This window comes from Thunnus maccoyii, chromosome 3 (genome assembly GCF_910596095.1).
Source record: "Thunnus maccoyii chromosome 3, fThuMac1.1, whole genome shotgun sequence".
Taxonomy (NCBI): domain Eukaryota; kingdom Metazoa; phylum Chordata; class Actinopteri; order Scombriformes; family Scombridae; genus Thunnus; species Thunnus maccoyii.
The window spans coordinates 7,789,776-7,808,462 of record NC_056535.1 but is presented as its reverse complement, the minus strand read 5'-3'; the positions used below and the strand labels follow the sequence as shown (position 1 = coordinate 7,808,462).

The 18,687-nt window shown below is 43.0% G+C and overlaps 1 protein-coding gene across 4 annotated transcripts in view; it reads right to left on the bottom strand.

Moving 5' to 3' along the window:
- Positions 1 to 18,687, bottom strand: part of sema3fb (sema domain, immunoglobulin domain (Ig), short basic domain, secreted, (semaphorin) 3Fb) — a 61,221-nt gene that overhangs the window by 21,125 nt on the left and 21,409 nt on the right. For all 4 annotated transcript variants that reach the window (XM_042407464.1, XM_042407465.1, XM_042407466.1 and 1 more), the window contains exons 3-5: positions 2,020 to 2,180; positions 1,586 to 1,648; positions 937 to 1,056 (exon numbers count right to left, since the gene is read on the bottom strand). In XM_042407464.1, the coding sequence (XP_042263398.1) occupies positions 937 to 1,056; positions 1,586 to 1,648; positions 2,020 to 2,180 (344 nt within the window). The remainder of the gene's footprint in view (positions 1 to 936; positions 1,057 to 1,585; positions 1,649 to 2,019; positions 2,181 to 18,687) is intronic.

The following is an 18,687-nucleotide window of genomic DNA, read 5'->3' as shown; positions in this document are numbered from 1 at the left end:
TCTGGATGCCTTGAATTATTAATGACAAAAAGAAGTTTCCTTATGTATGTCAGGATATATGTAAGCATGCGTCTCTGTGGAATATATCATTGCATGTTTCTGCAATCATATAAAACTCCCCAGCCCAGCTGAGAAAGGTGCTCACAGGACGACTCGGACATGTTCAATGTGACGGAGAAAATAACAGCCCCCTCATTAATGGACTAGAACTGGAACATTCCACTGGCACCCCATAATGGGAGCTCCCACTACCAATTACCCAACTTCTCACATGGTGGAGGCTGGCGGGTGGCCTGAATGGATGGATGAAGGGGTGGATGGATAGGTGAGTGAATGGATGGAAGCCCTTCGTTAGTAAGGGCTCATGTAGGAACCGTATGCAACAAGGGACTCACGCAAGCCTTCCTTGCCGCTGCAAGTTCTCTGCACCATTTTGTGATCTCGAGGGAGAGTCCAGTGGGAAATTTACTTTTTATTTACCTCTTTTATAAAAGTCCCCTGGTCATCATTAGGGAACAAGTGTAATATTTAAGGAAGAGAGAGGTGTTAAAGGGGAGTATGGCGAGATTGTGATGCCTGGTTTGGTTTAGGAAATTCAAGAGGTCCCATTAAAGGCTGAGACTAAACAGAGTAGCTTTAATAGCTCACTTGGGAAGACAGCTGTGTGCTGGTGAGGCTGTGCTGGGTGCTTTGCCAGACGCAGAGACATGGTATCACAAGCAGGCTTAATGATGGAGGAAAATCATCATAAAAGGAACCTAGAGTAAGGTGGATGGAGAGTAAGAACTTGGGTAAGAGGGAAAAAAAGAATGGCCCAGCTGTGCCAATCATGATGCAGATGGAGAAAGCTGTTTGTTTTCAGCGTGGATGTTTGTTAAGTTAATATTGAGAGGCCACCTTCTTGGCCAGTTCATCCCTCAAGTCTTTAAATCTAACCTGAGGTTTGCGTCCACGGTTGACGAAGGTACAGACTGGATTGTAAGCTCCTGTCCCACAGACGTAGAGTTGAGTCCGGTTCCATGGCTCGATCAGACGGATGAAGTTTGCACACTCCTCCTGGAGATGCAAAGACCAGAGTCAATATAACTGCCTTAAAAATTCAAATGAAAAGCCATTTATAGTCATATTTTACTGGTACACCTCCTGCAGATTTACAGTATGCTCAAGCCCAAGTGACTCTCGTTCAAAAATAAACCAGTAATACTGTGCTTCTATATATATTTGGACAGTATATCAAACTATCAGCCAGCGGTGTTGTTCTCCCCACCCTGGCCTGGCAGAGAATGGATGGTGAGATTGACTGGGCTTCTTTGGTCCAATCCATTCCTGTCTCTTTGGCTAGACAGGAGGGAACCAGTGCTTTTTACTGGGCCAAGTCTGAACCCCACAGGTGAGTCCTATTTTAATAGATCCCTCACATTAAAACCATTGTTCACAATAGCCTATTTGAGGGAGGTGTACGCCTTTAACTGTATGCATTTGAAAAAAACTACATATTTTTGTTTTCAGGCTATCAAGTTGATGAAAATCACCTCAACTAAATGACCCTGCTGAGGTTGTGTGTGCTGTCAACAGGCGTACTTACATTGGCATCCTTCCCACTCACAAGGCACTCCATCCTTCTTCGTTCGGACACTGGCCAATGGATCTGCGAGGGGGGAACAGAGGATATTTTATGGTTACAATCCAACCCGTTATACATCACTGGCATTTATGGGATTTTTGTGCTATTATTGCAAAAGGGATATCCACCCAGGCTAATATTAGTCCTTTTGGGATTGTCATAACCCAATTACAGTGTTTTAATGACCCTACACGAGAAATAGGGCACTCCAAGAAAAACTACACGTGAGCTAACCAAAATGGCTGCTGTTGGGGCAATGGAACAGAACATTTTGCCCTGGGGGCAGCTGTTGTGAGTGCTGAGGTAAAGGCGCTTGCTTCATCCCAGCATTACAGCCCATGTGAGGGGCCAGAGGTGGGGGTGAGGGGAGGCGGAGCATGGGAGCATGGTCTTACGATATGTGGGTCCTTGTTGATGTCATGGAGGTCCAGGGACAGGATGTGGTCCTTGCTGCCAACGTACATGCGGTCATGGTCCTCATCCATACGCAGGATCCGGTAATTGGACGTGTTGAGGAGGTAGGCAAAGTGATGAGCGGTACCGGTAGATCTCAGCTCTGTTTGGAGACAGAGATATATCCATTAATGACAGCTGCGGTGCACATGCACATTTCCACACACACATGCATGCACAACTGACACATTCCTCATGCCACTCCTGCATACCCGTCTGGAGTTATCTGATGGTTTTCCACCAACACTGTTGTAACTTAACACCGCACATTAGAGACAAGTGCTACTGAGTGTCTGTCACACTGTGTTGATGGCTTAATACCGCCCGAGTGGATCAGAAGATCTAGAAAGTCTTTCATCATTGCCTGTCCATGACTTACAGAAAAGACATTGTTTACTACAAATTCACACCATATATCACCAACTTCTCCATCTCTGGTTGGACACCACTCTCTGAAGGTCAGAAGAGTGTGTGCCTTTGGTAACACAATGCAGTCAACACGTCCTCTCATGTCGAGAGTAACCCAATCTTCCTACAGCTACGTGCTGGAGTGTTTGTTTGATACGTTCTTCTAGGTTCAGCAACCACGTACAGGCAGGGCAGAAAAGCCACTGCTAAGACAGCAAAGGCCCCATGCCACACCATAGACAAACACACTCCTCCACAATCTATAGGGGAGAGGCATTAGAGGGTGGCATTCACATATTGTTGGACAAACACTAAGGTCCCACTCAAACAGCAGGAAAGTCCCATTTCACTGTTTACCTTTATTCTACAACCAACAGACCACAGAAAGCTGAAACAGAGAACCACACTTTGAGGTTACGCCAAATACTTTTGTGTTGATTTAGCAACCAAAAATGTGGTGGAGGGAAACCAGAGTATAACCTGTCAAATACAGTTAGCTGTGTTTGATTATTTACATATGATACATCAGAACAGAGGTGTGCCAGAGTATAATTAAAGGAAGGACACGTGAAATTAATTCAACGTGGGTTTTCAGACCCTAAAAGCAACACCTCAAGAACAGGAATCATTTCAGGGTTTTGAAAATGTTTCAGACAGTTGATAAATAACCACATATTTTTCTGCAAGCTCTGTATGTGCGGTTATGTAGCGTGCGTTTGAATTCACCAAGAAACATTCCTGTGAGGTTGTTGAGGTAGTTTTGAGGAAAAGGTCTGGACACCAAAGCATGCAAAGCCATCAACATGTCCACCATTGGGCCTTAAAATAAACACCATCTAGAGACCTTTTTAAACAGACTCCCTATGGAATCTGATATTACCAGTATTTCCAGCCTGATCTAAATTTAACGCAGGGGTTACGTCAATAAGCAAAGATTAATAGCATTAGATTTGCTATATTTGTACAGTTTGATTTAATAACCATACCCTCCAAAGGAATGTTTACAGATCAGCAGAGTGATTGACAGCTGTCAGAGCCTTGTGCAGAGGAGCTGCAACATGTGGTCAGACCCTGTGATTATTTGTGTTGGCGACTTAAGTTGAATGATGAGTCCCCATACACTCTAGCAATCTGCTTTGTTTATGTGTGTGTGTAGAGTGAAACACACCGGATAAGACACATATTGTACACACACAAATTCCGAGGGCCAGTCAAAGCCCTTCCTGAAGCAGGTTGTCAGCAACTCCTCTGTGTGTGTGTTTGTTGTCAGAGAGTAGCTGGATGGGACCATCTGTCAGCTGAAGAGGAATGTGAACAGTACATAGCAACAACACACCCTACAGAGAGCTACGCATTAAAAAAACAAACACTCATGTAATCCAAGCGCACAATCATCTGATAATGCACAGATAGTGTGGTCTCAGTGCACTTTGCAGCATGACAAAATTCTATGTCACAGCCTGCACATGGACCACTGTGATGAACGCTAATGGAATATCTTTCTTCACACTTTATCCTCCACATCTAATTGTAATGTAGACTACACCACAAGGAGCTACGCCTATTAAATGGTGTTGAAGAAATCAAACCCTGCAGGAGACCTTGCTCTTTCATTACACCGAATGAATCATAGCTGAAGTATCTTAAAGCATTTAAGAGTCTTTCTGAGGCAAAACCTGCTGCAATCTGCAGGGTTAATGCTACACAGGATATGGAGCTCATGCTGAAGTCTAAATACTGCATAAAACTGCCAAACCTGCAGGTTAAGAAAAGAAAAAATAAGTAAGAAATCTGGTAAAAAAAAAAAAAAAAAGTGTGAAGGTGTTCCAGCTACTAGACATCATTCCATATTCTGTTAGCCTTTCTCAGCTCAGTCCCAAAGTCAACCTTCGCCTCAGGCAGGGGCACATGGCATTGTGCTCTGATGAAATGTTGATCGAGGATGTATAATGGCAGCAGACTGAGCTCGGCTGCTACATTGCTCCAGGGGTCAGGCTGCCTGTGGAAACAAGCCCAGCAGGTCCCTGGACTGAGACCGGTGCCAGGCAAACACCCAGTCACAATCAGACATGCAGAGATCCGGCACTGCTATGTGCCAGATGAAGAATGATGCTGAAGAGTGCCCACATTGAAAAGACAAAGACGAATTTGTAGGATTGTAAGTGTGTGGTAAATTTTTTCACTGAAAAGAAAGAAAACTAATCCCCCAAGATAACAGAAGCATGTTTGGTCAAGAGCTTGCACTAAGATACGTTTGAAATTATCAAAGACAAAGGTAAATTACATTTGCAAAAGAACCCTGATGTATTCAATTGGTCACATTTTATTGATCTCTGATATATTCAACTGCACACTCAATCCACCATTTCCCCCTTCAACACACAACTGCAAATTCACAGTAGGAGATTATAATTTTGAACAGGAAAGGCTCAAGAGAGGCTGAACTACTGTGCTCTTTGTCAGCCACATTAGGGCATGACAGCATTTTCCGCGAACACAGACTTATCCTGGAGATTTAGAGGCTGGGAGCAGTGTACAAGTGTGTCTATTAGAGCCAGATAAACTCTTAAAGTAGCCCATTACTGCATGCATGGTTTAGGGTTCACTCTGGGGGGTCTGCACACACACAGCGGGGGCTTTGTTTCGGAAAATGCACCACTTCCCCCCTGTGGAATGGCAATGGCACTATTAGAGGTGAAAGTAAGCCGGTGAGGGAACCCGATCCTCACACTCAATGTTTCACCCTTTACTCAGTTCATTTACTTTCTTACACTGGGACACCTGCACCTCCATGCAAACAACATGAGACTTCTCTCTGTTTTTTCTCACTGGCAATCCTTCCTGTTCATGTTCACAAGTAGTGCAAGCATAGTAGTGCACAGAAAGTAAAGCGATTAGACAGGAGTGGGAGCTCAGTTCACTAGTGAGCGGCGATCCGGTCCACTCTCCTCAGTCTGCTGAGCACAGACAATCCTCTCCTCTCTCCCAGCATCTCAAGGAGCTTCTGGCTGACGCAGCCTACTGCCAGTCCCCACAACTTAACACTCCAGCTCTGGCTGCAAGAAAGGTTTCTGTCGGTGTGTAAGGACACATAACTGGGTAAGATGAGGCCTGAACACATTGTAGTTAAATTTCAGCATCAGAGCAGAGCTACAAATCACAAGTGAAGAGAGACGGAGTGCAACATTTCCATGAAGCTTGCATCTGGTGAGCTGTGCGCATAGCTCTTCACATGAAGTGCTGGCGAGACACAAAAATATTCAGTGTTGTGTCTATTTGACACCCGACACACAACTTTCCCTGTAGAAAATAAAATTATCAAATCAATTCTGTTGATTAATGTGTCATGGCATTTATCAATAATATGTTGAAAATTCTACAGAATTTTGCAAAGTGAAATATAGCCACAAGCAACACCTCGGGGTAGCAAGTGCATTTGTGCTATTGATAAACATAACTTTTTAAACCCTTGCATACTGTTCATATTCTGACTCATAATTAGTCTCTTTACCAAACCTCTGAACCACAAATCTGTTTTTCATTCATAAATATATTTGTTATTAATAGATGGGTGATTAATCCTTAACGAAGCTGTCAGAGAGCAGAGAGAGTGTGTTCTTCTTTCAATTAATGTTAGTGAATGTGAAAATGCAACAACATTTTTAAATGGTGATTTTAAAAATTTTGAATAAAAAAATTTAACCCCCTCTATGTACAAAAAATTTGAAATATTTCCATTTTTGTATAATATGGGTCACTTTAGGAAAAGTCACAAAATTTGTACCTCAAACCACCTCAAACACTATCTGTCTGAGGTTGTGAGGTTACTTTTGTCATCGATCTGTCTGCATGTACAACAGCAAAATCTCAACTACATATACAGTCTGTATTTATGGAAAAAAAAGTGTTATCCAGTAGCAGTGAAGCTGGGCCAACACTAAAATAAAGAGCCAAACAGCAAAAAGTACACAGATGGTTTATTTTATTTATTGGCCAATATATTTTTATTGCTTTCATTAGATTCTTTTTCTGTGATTGAAAACAGATTGCTGTAACTGAGTATCTGAGTTCTTCATTCGCTACACATTCTAGTTTATTAAACACTGCACATATTAACTTCATGCATGCATGTTTGCAGGTGAGTGCAAACGTGTTCCATGCATGTTTCATCCTGAGCTGCTGCAGTGGGGCTGGTTAGTGGTTTGTAGTACAATACAGTGGTTGCACTGGAAATCCTATTGCAGCCCCTTCCTCAGACCATTATGAATGAGTATGTATTTTTGTCAGCTTGCCTGGTTAAATGAGGTATAGAAACATAGAGGAGAGACATGTCTCACTGTCAAACTGAGCCAGCACCTCCTCCTCCTGAGAGAATACTTGGCTGCTGACGGTGATCTCCAGGGCTGCAGGCCTACATGTTATAGCATATCACTCCATCTCAAATTAATAGCCCACGGGCCGAGTTTACTTTGGAAATATGTTTGGACAGGAAAATTTCACTGGCATGTAGTACACTGTCAAGATCACATCTCCAGAAATAAGAAAGCACACATGGCAAACTGTGTCTTATATGAAATGATTTCCCCCCATGCTGTCACACAAGGGAAAGAGGAAGACTGGATTTTATGTATCATATTCAGCTGTTAATGCGTCCTACTCCACTGTGTGCCTCGGTAACATTAGAGCTTCCTCTCATTAAGGAACGATTACTGCATCCACTGTGACTTAGCAGTACACAGCCCATCCCACTCATAACTTTCCTGGCAAATCTACAAGAAGCATCAGGCAAGTGAATGGATCATGGAAAACTCTGGACTGTGTTTAAACAAAATATCCACAGAGTGAGAAGGAGAGTTGGAGAATTAAAAGGCAGTATACACATCTTAGCAATTGACGGCGCAGAGCACACTCGCTACATGACACTGATATGGGTGTTCCACCCACTACATATTTCTCTGGTTTCAAATTGGGTAAATTAAAACTGCAGGCCGCTGCCAATGACAGAGCAGAGCGTGTTGCTGCTTGAAGCCGGCACTACTCCCTGTAGAGCACAACTGAAGGTAAAGAGGATGGGGGATGGTGATGGGAAGAGACAAAAGTTTGCGCTCTGTTGCTTTGACACTGCACAGGAAGGGAGCAATGTGGAGCGAAGTGTGTAGCAATCACCTGCTCAATTCACAGGTCTGTGGTTTTCCCCTGTGGAACGTGTGGCTGATAATTAGAAACTGCAGCCACTGCATCAGGCCGTCCTTCTGTCCAGGGATCACAGAAAGATCAGTGTTCAAGATCAAGTATTAGAGCTGGAACACACAAGCTATCAACAATTGGACTGAAACAGCACAAAACAGAAAAATGTTGTGTTTAATGCTTGATTCAGTATTCTAATGTTGTGTTATAATGTGACAGAAATACCCTGTTAGCCCCTGGCACATCACAGATAAGCTGCTCTACCTGAGTAGTGTCCTGAGGCAGTTTCCAACCCGTCAGAAAGAGGTGTGTTAGTTCACACACACCGGAGTGGCAGGAGTGATAATTAGGGTGTTTAAGAGGGGGCGGGAGAGGTGGCATGCTCTCACACATCAAAGGCAACACTTGTCAGGAATCCCGGCCAAATATTTTGAATGCTGTCAATGCAGAGGAGGAAAACTCCGGTTAAGACAGTCTTATTACTCTTCAGAAGGCACACTTCATTTCAACAGCAGTGATGGAACTCTGCACAAAATAGCTTCAGAGACATTTTTTGGAAAATAGCATGGTGGCCTTGTTGGCGGTTGGGTCAGCTTTTAACAAGGTGCAGTAATGAGTTGAGACGCCATAAGCGACAGTGCCACAGGTTTAAGAGACTTAGGTAAGGAAATGACAGACTTTTTCATTAATTCATATGCGTCTTAGTCACTGAACTATTTATGAAGTGTCTGCATAAAGGTACATTTGTTTTCTCTGGCACAGTTAATGTTTGTTATGTTTGCCAGGAAAGTGGAGATGAATCTGAGAATCAGGGCTGAGGTTGAGCACACGGACAGCTGCTATCTGCTGTGTGATCTGGGAGGACTGTGTCAATCTGTCTTCATCCTACGGTAACGTGGCCTTCTAATGTTGCTTCAGCAGATTTCTGTTTACTTATCTATTGCAAACATGCCAACTGTTCAGAGTCTAAGAATATTCTTGGCCTTTCTCTCGATGATGTTTTGGACTGATTGCAAGTTGGGAAAATTACTGTTTACTTAATGAATTCATGTTTTTTTGAGCAATCTGCTCTTTAAGTTTAATATATAACTATTGACCTTGCTGTGTGGCATTTAACCGTTGGGTGTAAATTAATTAGCACCTCATTATAAAGTGTCCTTAAAAAGCCGTAAAAAGCACACAAAAGTACAAGAATCTTCTTGTACACTGTACCTATCACAACACATGACAAATCATTTTCAAATTATTTCACTGAATACATTATTTTAAAAAAAATATCTGTGAATTTACACAATTGTAATGGAGTTGGCTCATATCCAGGTATCTGTATCTGAGAACGGTTGTGTTCTCTGTGTTATCTTGATCTAGCAAATCTTTCTCACAGTGATTTCCTGTATCTGCATGGTAAGGAAGTACTTAATATAGGGGCAATCGCTGAACACATTACCATGAAGATTAAAGAACTTCTCCTCCATTTGGACAAGTGTGTGGCCACTGGAAGGCTGAACTGGCACCTGCGCTGCTATCTTGTTAGCAGAGTCACTTTTAATCAGTGGCTCTCTGGACCCACTGCGCCTTCCCTCACTCTCCTTCAACAGTTTCTTTCAACACAAACTGTCTTCATGTCAAACATTTACATGAGTTATTTGGGTTTGTGAGCGCTGCATGCTTCAAAGCCAGTAGAGAAGTGACACAGTTGTTAAAGAATGCCTGTGTGATTACTGGAGACTGGGTATGAGGTTAGCTGCGCTGCTAAATGAAAAGGAACGATAACAGCATGAGAACGCAGCAGCTGCTCGCCTCGGCTTAGTCACTCTGTGGGACGGAGGATAATAAAAGCGGTCAGAGGCTCGGCCACTGTGTCACATCAGATAGGACGCGTCATTCACCAGATAACAAATATGCAAGGGCACAGGATCCAGAGATATGATCTGACCCACTGGTAATACCAAAGAGCCTGGTCCACAAAGGAAAGGTAATCTTTTGTGATGTGTTCTCAGCGACATGCTCAAGCTTCGCTGCATCAACTCTCTGTGTGTGTCTGCATCTTGGTGGAGAGACAGGCTCTGCAGCCTGCTGCTAGGAAGGAAAACACAGACATAACAGCATGTTTGTGCAAACACCTGGCCCATATGTACAAAGCATCCACACAACCAACTTTGTTCACTATCAGCATACTTCAAACTTGGTGGAATTAACAAGGCATGACACAAACAACGGTATTACAACACTACTCTGCACAGTTGCAAAACTGTAAGCACTGTTTATTTTACCGTGACCGACATTACTAGTCATGATAAGCTGTATCAATTTAAGGGAAATAAAATTCTTTTATTGTAAATTTGTAGGAAAACAGTTTTACTTTTCAAGTAACTATTACTATTACTCTATGTAGGCAACATTTTTCAAATTAAGCAATGAACTTCTTGACCTCTTTGTGTGAGGTTACAACCTTTAAGGGTGGAGTATGCTCGAAGCAACCTCGTTCAATCTGTCGTCCGACTACATCTTAAGGCAAAAGTGTTTATACATTGTCGGATGCAGCCCCACCCACGTCTAACATCGGTAAGGTGTTGGGGAAAGGGGTTTCAGACAAAGTTTGACCATTTGACAAGCACTTTGGTTGAAGCAGACTGACACCTTAAGGAAAACAATGCAGAGAATCCCTGTCTGAGGTCATCGACAGTAGCTTACACAAAAGCATGGCAGATGATGGAATAAAAACTAAACAAAGTTATCCTGATTTCCTGTGTAAAATTATTTCTTGAAAGTTTTCCGCTTCAATGCCTGGTTAAACCTTCATTATAGTAACAAAGTGCTTTTCTATGCATTCAAAGGCTGTGATTGGTCTACTATTTGTCATCTTAGAAACACCTGACGCCACATTCAGACACCATGCACTTTGATAATGCAAACTGAATCCTGAAAACAGAACAATGATAAATATGATCAAATGTGTTGCCTCATTCTCACTCTACATCAAATTAAGATGTCATTAAGACCAGAAACACACAAAATAATCATTAAGTGAATTTGATTTTACTCCCTGCCAGGATTTACCAACCGTTAAACCGCAATAAAGAGAAGCTACTTGGCTATTCATAGCATGTTGTTTGTATTCTGTTGCTGTTAGCTCCCTCACTAGGGAAAATATGTGACCCTCTTTTGTCTCAACACATGTTAAATGTGATCCCTCATAATAGATATGCAGTAAAAGCGCTCCCATATCACACATCATTAACCAACGCTTCTGACCTCATCGTATCCAGAAGTTGCACCTTGATGCTCTGTGTCAGTGTGAGACGTGACACCTCACTGTTTACCACCGTCGCCACCTCGTTACCATTGCACCCCCTGTGCCCCGCCACTCCCCTGCCGACCTGGGGGGCTCACCCGCTCTATAATTAGGAGTCACTGTAGTGCCCCGCCCCTCCTCCATCCACTCTCCCCCCTTTGCTAATGGCACCAATTTGTATTCACTGTCAGCTCTGATGAGCTCTCATGCGGAGAGATGGCCTTATCACAGGGCCTCTGGCTCCCATCACCTAAGCCCCTCTCCTGTTGCCTGCCAAGCCCAGCGTGCTGATGGACAGGCAGAGAGGGTGAGGGAGCGGGGGCGGATGTGGGGACATTTGTCTCCATTTTCATGTAAACTCTTGTAACAGCAGACAGATGTGTGCTCTAGTACAGAATTGGTTGAACAACATCAAAGAAGCAATCCGTGTCCAAAGCTTATATTACTCATATCACAAAAGACATAACCATCTCTCCTTTTAATTTTCACCTTGTTTAGGTGTCAGACTAGGACCTCTGATACATCTGAAGTCAATAATTGGACCCGCATTTGCTCCAAGCAAATGAGCACCTTTCTCTTTCCATATAGCAAAAATGTAAGTAGAGATCCAGCTGAGGAGGATGTGAAATGTGGAGAACTAGAAGGGAAGGAGATCCTCCCAGGAGAGTCTTGATCTAATCGCATACATCTGCACAAACACGGCTCTGTTTTAACAGACATGTGCTTTATTAACCGTCTCTACCTCAACAGTGACACATCTTGCCCTGTTCCCATCCCGCGTGTCAATTCCTGCAACCTCCACATACAGACTGTTGATGTGAATCAATTGCATTGTCAATCACAGGAGACTCTACCACTAGTAAATGGCTGCTGCCTCTGTCTACAGTAATCTTAGATCTTTCATTCTTCTTTAAAATGGAAGAATTCTCAAACCTGCTCTTGATGCTCTAGGATAAAACCTGCTTTTGCAAGTGTTGGTCAGCAGGACTACTGCAGTCTGAGCCAGGAGACATGAGGAGGTCAGAGGTCGCTGGGCAGCAGTGGCAGCGCTTTATGTTCTGGTTTAATCTGGGATTAGCTCAGGGTCAGGGTTATCTCTCCTCAGCCTGAGTAGAATCAGGAAACAGGGATTGCCTGGGGTAAAGTGGCATTACTGGATGGCTTGTCCAGAATCGCAATGAGCCTGTGTTCAACAGCAATAAAGGAAAGAGGGAGAGTGTATATCGAGCAAGACTCACTGAGCTCAGTGTTGTAACCTCTCTGCCATCACTCTAACACTTCCCAGCCCAGAGTTCCAGCTCAGCGGAGAACCACATGCACTAAGACTATGAATTACTACACCCTGTGAACCAATGAATCACTGGTATATGGTATCTGTCTAGCCACAGTTATGTGCATACTTTCTGGTTTCCTGAATACATTTAGCATGGTAAATTAATTTTAATGCTGATTTAGTACAGACGCCAGAGAAGGTAGCTGGCAAGTATGCACTGAAGTGTTTGTATCAGAGTTAGCAGAAGACCTTTGAGGAGCAGCCACAAAGACTAAACATAAAGCCGTGACTGAAAGAGCCCTGTTACCTTTAGCCTCACTTATCTTAACCTGGTATGTCTCAGCTTCATGTCAGAGTATAATCCCCACATACTGGACACACTCAGAGGCAGAGAGACACTTGGCCATCTCTGGTTCTGCTGTCTGGGTAAGAAACACAGCTATGAGACCAGAACAGCCTTGTTGTAATGAAGATGGATCTCTCTCTTGCTCAGTGTTAAAACTGGAAAATGGAGAGGGCTTTAAGTCAGGCTGTTGGGGAAAATACTGAATCCCTGTTCTGCTTAACCAAAAAACAGAACTAGACGAGACATGGGAGAGAGTTTGAAAGATTTTTAAATGACAGTAGCCCTATTGAAGCTAAATTAATCCACCCTCAATGAGTCTAAGTTCAGTTGCATTCCAACTTACGGACAGCTGTTGTCAAATTTCAGCTACAAAGTGATTTTTCAATAGCTGGATCTACAGCGGATCTGTCAGCTCTGTGAGAACTTGCTCAGGGGTTTCCATTACATTTTTTTTTACTTATCATCATAAATGACATTCTCACTTTTAAATATTATTAAATATTGGTCTTTGTGATCTTTCTAGTGTGACAAAGAATATCTTATGTCAATGTCAACTGTCAGACACAACAGATTGCCTCAAAAAGGCAGGTTTAAGGTGCCACTGGCTGACTTCCAGTTAAGGTTTTCAGTTTTCCTTTTTGTTATTAATCTCATGTGAACTGTTTTCCATGCTGTGCTCTGATAAACTGAGTCAGCATCCTGTGCAGATTTGCCATTGGGTATTTCCAAGTAGTTTTTCATCCGAAGAGGGAAAGTAACTGATATTTTATTTGTATCAATGGAGTAACTTCTTCTCCTGAGAAAAAAAAAACAGCAAATTAAAACCCACCACTGAAAAAACTGTGACAGGCAGTGCTGAAAATGTCTCAATGAGACAATACATCACTGTGTTTCTCAGGTGCATCCTGACAGGCCAGTGGAAGATTTACAATTGAACAGACACAGGATATAGAAACCTAATGTATCTGACACCAGTGACCCACTATCATGCCCTGTGGTTATGAATGCCTTATTTGTTGAAGCAGTGTGGGGTCACAGTGTGGGAGTCCAGTTGTTCCAGCCCCTTCCTGAGAATGACAGGAAAGCAGGACAGATTGTGACAGCAGCCATTGTGGCTCTGCTCCAGGTTTCTTCCTCCCACCAGGCTCCTGCTGTTCCCTCACCCTGGGTATGTGCATGAGGTGCCACCTCAGCGCTTATCTTCCTGTTCCTTGGTGGGGGCAGGGTTAAGGAGAAGTTGTGTTTGGCCTAAGTTTCATTTTTAGGGATGTTTTGTTAGGAGAAGGAAGCCTTTACCATTTTATTTTTGATGTAGAGCTTCTCTGGATGATCATCAGTCATATTTGCCATGAGGCATATGATGTTGATGAAAGCAGGAGGCTGATGGGACATCTCTCTCGTTCATCCCTTCTTTGAACTGAGGCAGACAATCAGTGAGTTCCGATGTGCCCCTGATTCCCAGGCCTTGGGGACAGGAAGTGGGCTTAGAAGACAAATCCCATTTTTCCATGTGTATGTCAGCACAGTCATTGCATTTTGCCTCATCACTTACTTTCGCTATTCAAAGGGCGCTCATCTGAAATGAAGGTGATTAGCCTTTTATAAACAGCTTTGTGTTTTCGGCTGCCGCTGCCTTGCTGGGCTTGTCAGCCAGGGGAAGTCCTAAATGGCCTGCCTGCATCCCTAACGCATGCTCCCATGGGAATGAAGGGTCACAGGGCTAACCCCTTATGAACCGGCACAGTTCTGCAGCCACTAAAGGAGACCTGTCCTGTGGCTACAATACAGTGAAGAGTAAAAGTCACTGATTCCATCGTGCCCTCTGATGGTATAAGCCTGCTGTTCGTTTTAAAGAGCCTTCTAAGCCTCTACACTCTTATCCTCTTTCTGAGTCAGAACGAGATAATAGGTTCCCTTAAGACATGAGGAATCAATCTGGTGGGAGAGGTTGTCCCCAACTGACCAATTTATGTTTCTGAGTCTTTCACTGGTTCTGTTTCAGTTGATGTTAAGACCAAACACAAAAGTACAATCCAGAGTTTTGGAACATTAACATGTCATTACCTACATATACTCCCTAACTCTCAAACTTGACATTTAGAATATGGTAATTAAAACAAACAACTAAATCCATTTTATTTTTCCCATTCAAAGTAATTGGCACTATATGAGTGAATAATGTGTCCTGATTCAGTTATTTGGGCATTCATGACTTATACTCAGTCTTCACCTGGATAGTTCCTCTGAGCTTTATCTGTGTTAAGGCTGTTATTTTGGCAGACTATGTTCTATGCCCATGTAAGGTGGTGTTAGGCAGATAGTGGATAAAGGGGGGTGGGGGGGTTGCAGGGTCAGCGAGTTTACCAAGCCGATTTAGCCATCCCAGTTTGTCACTGGTAATCTCCCCGCAGCTAACAGGGTGATAAAATCAGCCTGATAACTACAGGAGATGGATAGAGAGAGAAGCAGACAGAGTGGGTGAGAAAGAGATGTGTGTGTGTGTGCTTCAGGCTGATGACATGCCTTCTTGGGCCTCATCCCTCTGTTTCTCACACACGTACAGATAATATGTATAGCATGCAAATATACACACGCACACACAGGTCAAGTAGCTCGCACACAACAAGTGTGGCTCGTGATGGTTTAGACATGCGGCAGCTGGAGAAATTTAAACACAATGTAATCATGAACTGCAACAACGCTGTAATGGATACAAATCGAAAGTGTGCATTACGGCAGTTCCTCTACACATGCAAAACGTGCTCTGAAAATAAGACTGAGGTCATTCCAGATGGACGGCACAGAACGAACGAAAGCAAGAAGCGTGTGAAAGGTTCTTATTGGTCCCTCTGAGGTGTAATATGGAGGTGTTTGCTTTGGCAATGCTGACCAAAATCTCAGCCCTTGGAGAGAAAAGATGATACAGACAGCCAAAGCATCCTCATTCTCTTCCTTCAAACCCCCCTAGTATGGCCTCTTTTTGCCCCACCATAAACACTTCATTTCTTTCCCAACTCAGGCAATATGCTTTCTAAATCAAGGGGGGCTTCTCCTTTTTTTCTCACACTCCCAACAGAATTAACCTAAAGAGTTAAGGGATCTTTACGAACAAAACTCTGCTGCCTGTCTGCACCAGCAATACTCTGACCAAGGAGCAATACAGACATGTAATCTTATATAAGGAGGTCATAAGTGAGCAACTCGATGGGTCTTACTTCGCTGACAGCCCAGCAGGACCTCATTTAGCGGACTAGCTTCTATTTCAACACGTCAAAAGTAAAGGCACTTGTCAAAATGTATCTGGCAAATTCAGGTGCAACCAGGTTAAACAGTGATATTTAGTACGTTTTGTGGGTGAAATGCCACTCCACAGGTTGTATTGGCAGAACTCTAACTGCTGGACCATACATCTTCTTTTCAACACTGTGTATACATTACAAGAATCAAATGGCTGACAAAAACACACTCAAAAGTAATTTGCTCATTCTGACTAGATTTTACTGCAAAGTGCCAGCACTGTGGTTGTGTCCCAGATGGACTGTGGTAGCTGTAATGACAGACTGAAAAAGCCCATCCCATCAGCCTTATGTCTAGCCGGGTGCAGATACGTTTGTGGCACAAAGATTGATTTTCCCAGTTTCTCCTTTCAGCCATGTTCTGTCCTGCTCTTGAAGCTGAAGTACCACTGTGATTGAAAGTCGTTCTCTCAGCTTGACCTCCCTCTGGTAAGTCAGAATCTGTAGAGACAAAACAAACCCTCCTTCTCACTCATCACTTGATTGCCCTGCAGCTCTGCTATGCACTGAAATTGGCAAAGTGACCTTGATGAGGGAAATACCAACTGTCAATCATTGATTAGCAGGACTTTTTACACATTCACTTAAGGGCTCCCCTTTCATGTTAGATCAATATCAACCAAAATGTAGTCAGACAGTAACACAGATGAGTGGCTATTAAAGGAACATATTGAGCCTCAAGGAAGAAAGGGCATTTTCAGTGCACAACATCAAACTCCACCAACAGATTCCTAAAACAGACACATTCTTGCATCTATCTTGCTGTTTACTACCAATACAGGGACATTATGGATCAGTTGTAAGAATAATACAAACATGTGTCCATTGTCTGCCAACTTGTCACTGTTAAGACCACTTCATACATATCCTGTTCATTATAAGCACTAAACAAATAGTCAGAGCCACAGAGAGAGGTCAACAATGATCTTCCTGTTAGGAAAAGCTTGTCAAGATGGTCAAACAGTCAGACAAGGTTGTAAGCACACCCCCAGGCAAGCTGAACTTATTTGGAAGAGAAAACCGGTTAAACTTGCAGTATTACCCAAACTGTCTGTTATTAACATCCTTCACACTTTACAGACCAACTTTGTGCACAGTTGTGTGCCATTTTACAGTCCAAAGTGTGATTATTACACATATCTTGGCTGTGCTCACTTTCAGTTTACCACTACTTAAAAGGTTTTAGATAATCTCAATTTACAATCTCAGTTTACAATCAGTCTGAGTGGCTGACAGTTCGTTTCTTGCCCTGTCAGATGTTGTAGCAATGTAATCCTTTTCCCAGATTTCAACAATTACTTGAGAAAAATGTTATCGTAACTTATGGGAATAGTGGCCAAAACTATCAAAATAAAGACCTTTCATTGTAATACACCAAAATCCTTTAAAACCTTTTATCACTTTTCTTAGCTGCATGAAAACACCTGTTAAGTATCTTTCTTTTACCAGACAGTTATCTTTTGAATAAAAGCTAAATCCTCTTTTCACATGAAAGAACAACTGAGCCCAGGGGGTAACCGCTACATTCCACCGAAAAGCAGAATCCATAAATGGGACTTAAAGTAAACCACGTAATGCTAATAAACCTACTGGCTGCTCTGGCAATCTGAAGAGTGTCAGGTGAAAAGGTTGATGCCCTGTGTCATTATTCCTGGATAGCATATTTGACATGGAATCAACTGTTAATCCAGAGAAAATCCTGCTGGGTTTTTCTACCAGGATGGCCTCACTGCAGGTTGGTGGGAAGCGGCTGAGGGATTGCTGGGCTGCGTTGCCGCTAAGCCATGACTATAAGCATCCCGCTCTGGCTCTGGCAGCGTTTGTGGCCAGATCTCTGCACTCCCCATAATGACTCATTGATCTGAGCTTCTCAATCCCTGCCTGCCTTATCTCAGCTAATGGGGCAGCATCATGGTCTGTCACAAGCTGCAATCTCTTCAAGAGACTGAGTGCACTTAGAGGTCAGTGCTGCTGCTTTCCAGTAGTGTTGCACCACAGCCAGGTGGGAAAAAAGCTTTATGTCTCTCTGAACACTCGTCCTCCTTATTTGACAGGTCCACACTCCCTCTAACAACCTTTCTGTTGTTAGTTGGGGTAGTATGATAGACTATACCTCTAGGACTTCCTTTTATCATCTTAATAACAAAGTTGCAATTCACACATTCATAACTCTTCTCCTTGCATGATAGCCTTGCTTTGACCCCAAACATTTGAAGTTTACAAAGGGACTCCCCCACACAAAAGGCTCTCAAATCCACAGTCATTTATAACTTTTCAGGCTGCAGCAGAACGCAGCAGGGAGTAAGTGGGAGGAGAGCAGAAGGCTGACAGGAGAAGTAAATGAAAAGTCTAAATGGACCAAACAAGTGTTGTACTGCAATACATGGCTGTCTGGTGCTACCTAGGTTACAGAGAGAAAATATTTTAGTCACAGAACTGCAACAAATATCTACAAACATTGTAGGCAAGCTTATAAAGATCCTTTCCACCTGGAATGTCACTCAAATCATTCTCCATTGACATCATTCACTAATTTACCATTACATATTCCTTCAGGGTCACCAGAATGAGAGGAAGTATTGGTAGCCCCAGTATATATTTCCTTTAAAACTGTTCTAAATCCTGTAGTTCATCTACTCTGAGGCAGGAAACTCTAAATTTAATCATAGTCCTCTGCATTCATCCTCTGGTCACAATATTAATCCCATATGACCCGGGGTCAGCACTGTGACAGAAGCCTAGAGAGTCTACAAAAACAAAACACTTAAGAAAAGAAAAGTCAATCACATCTCTCCCACACCTCCT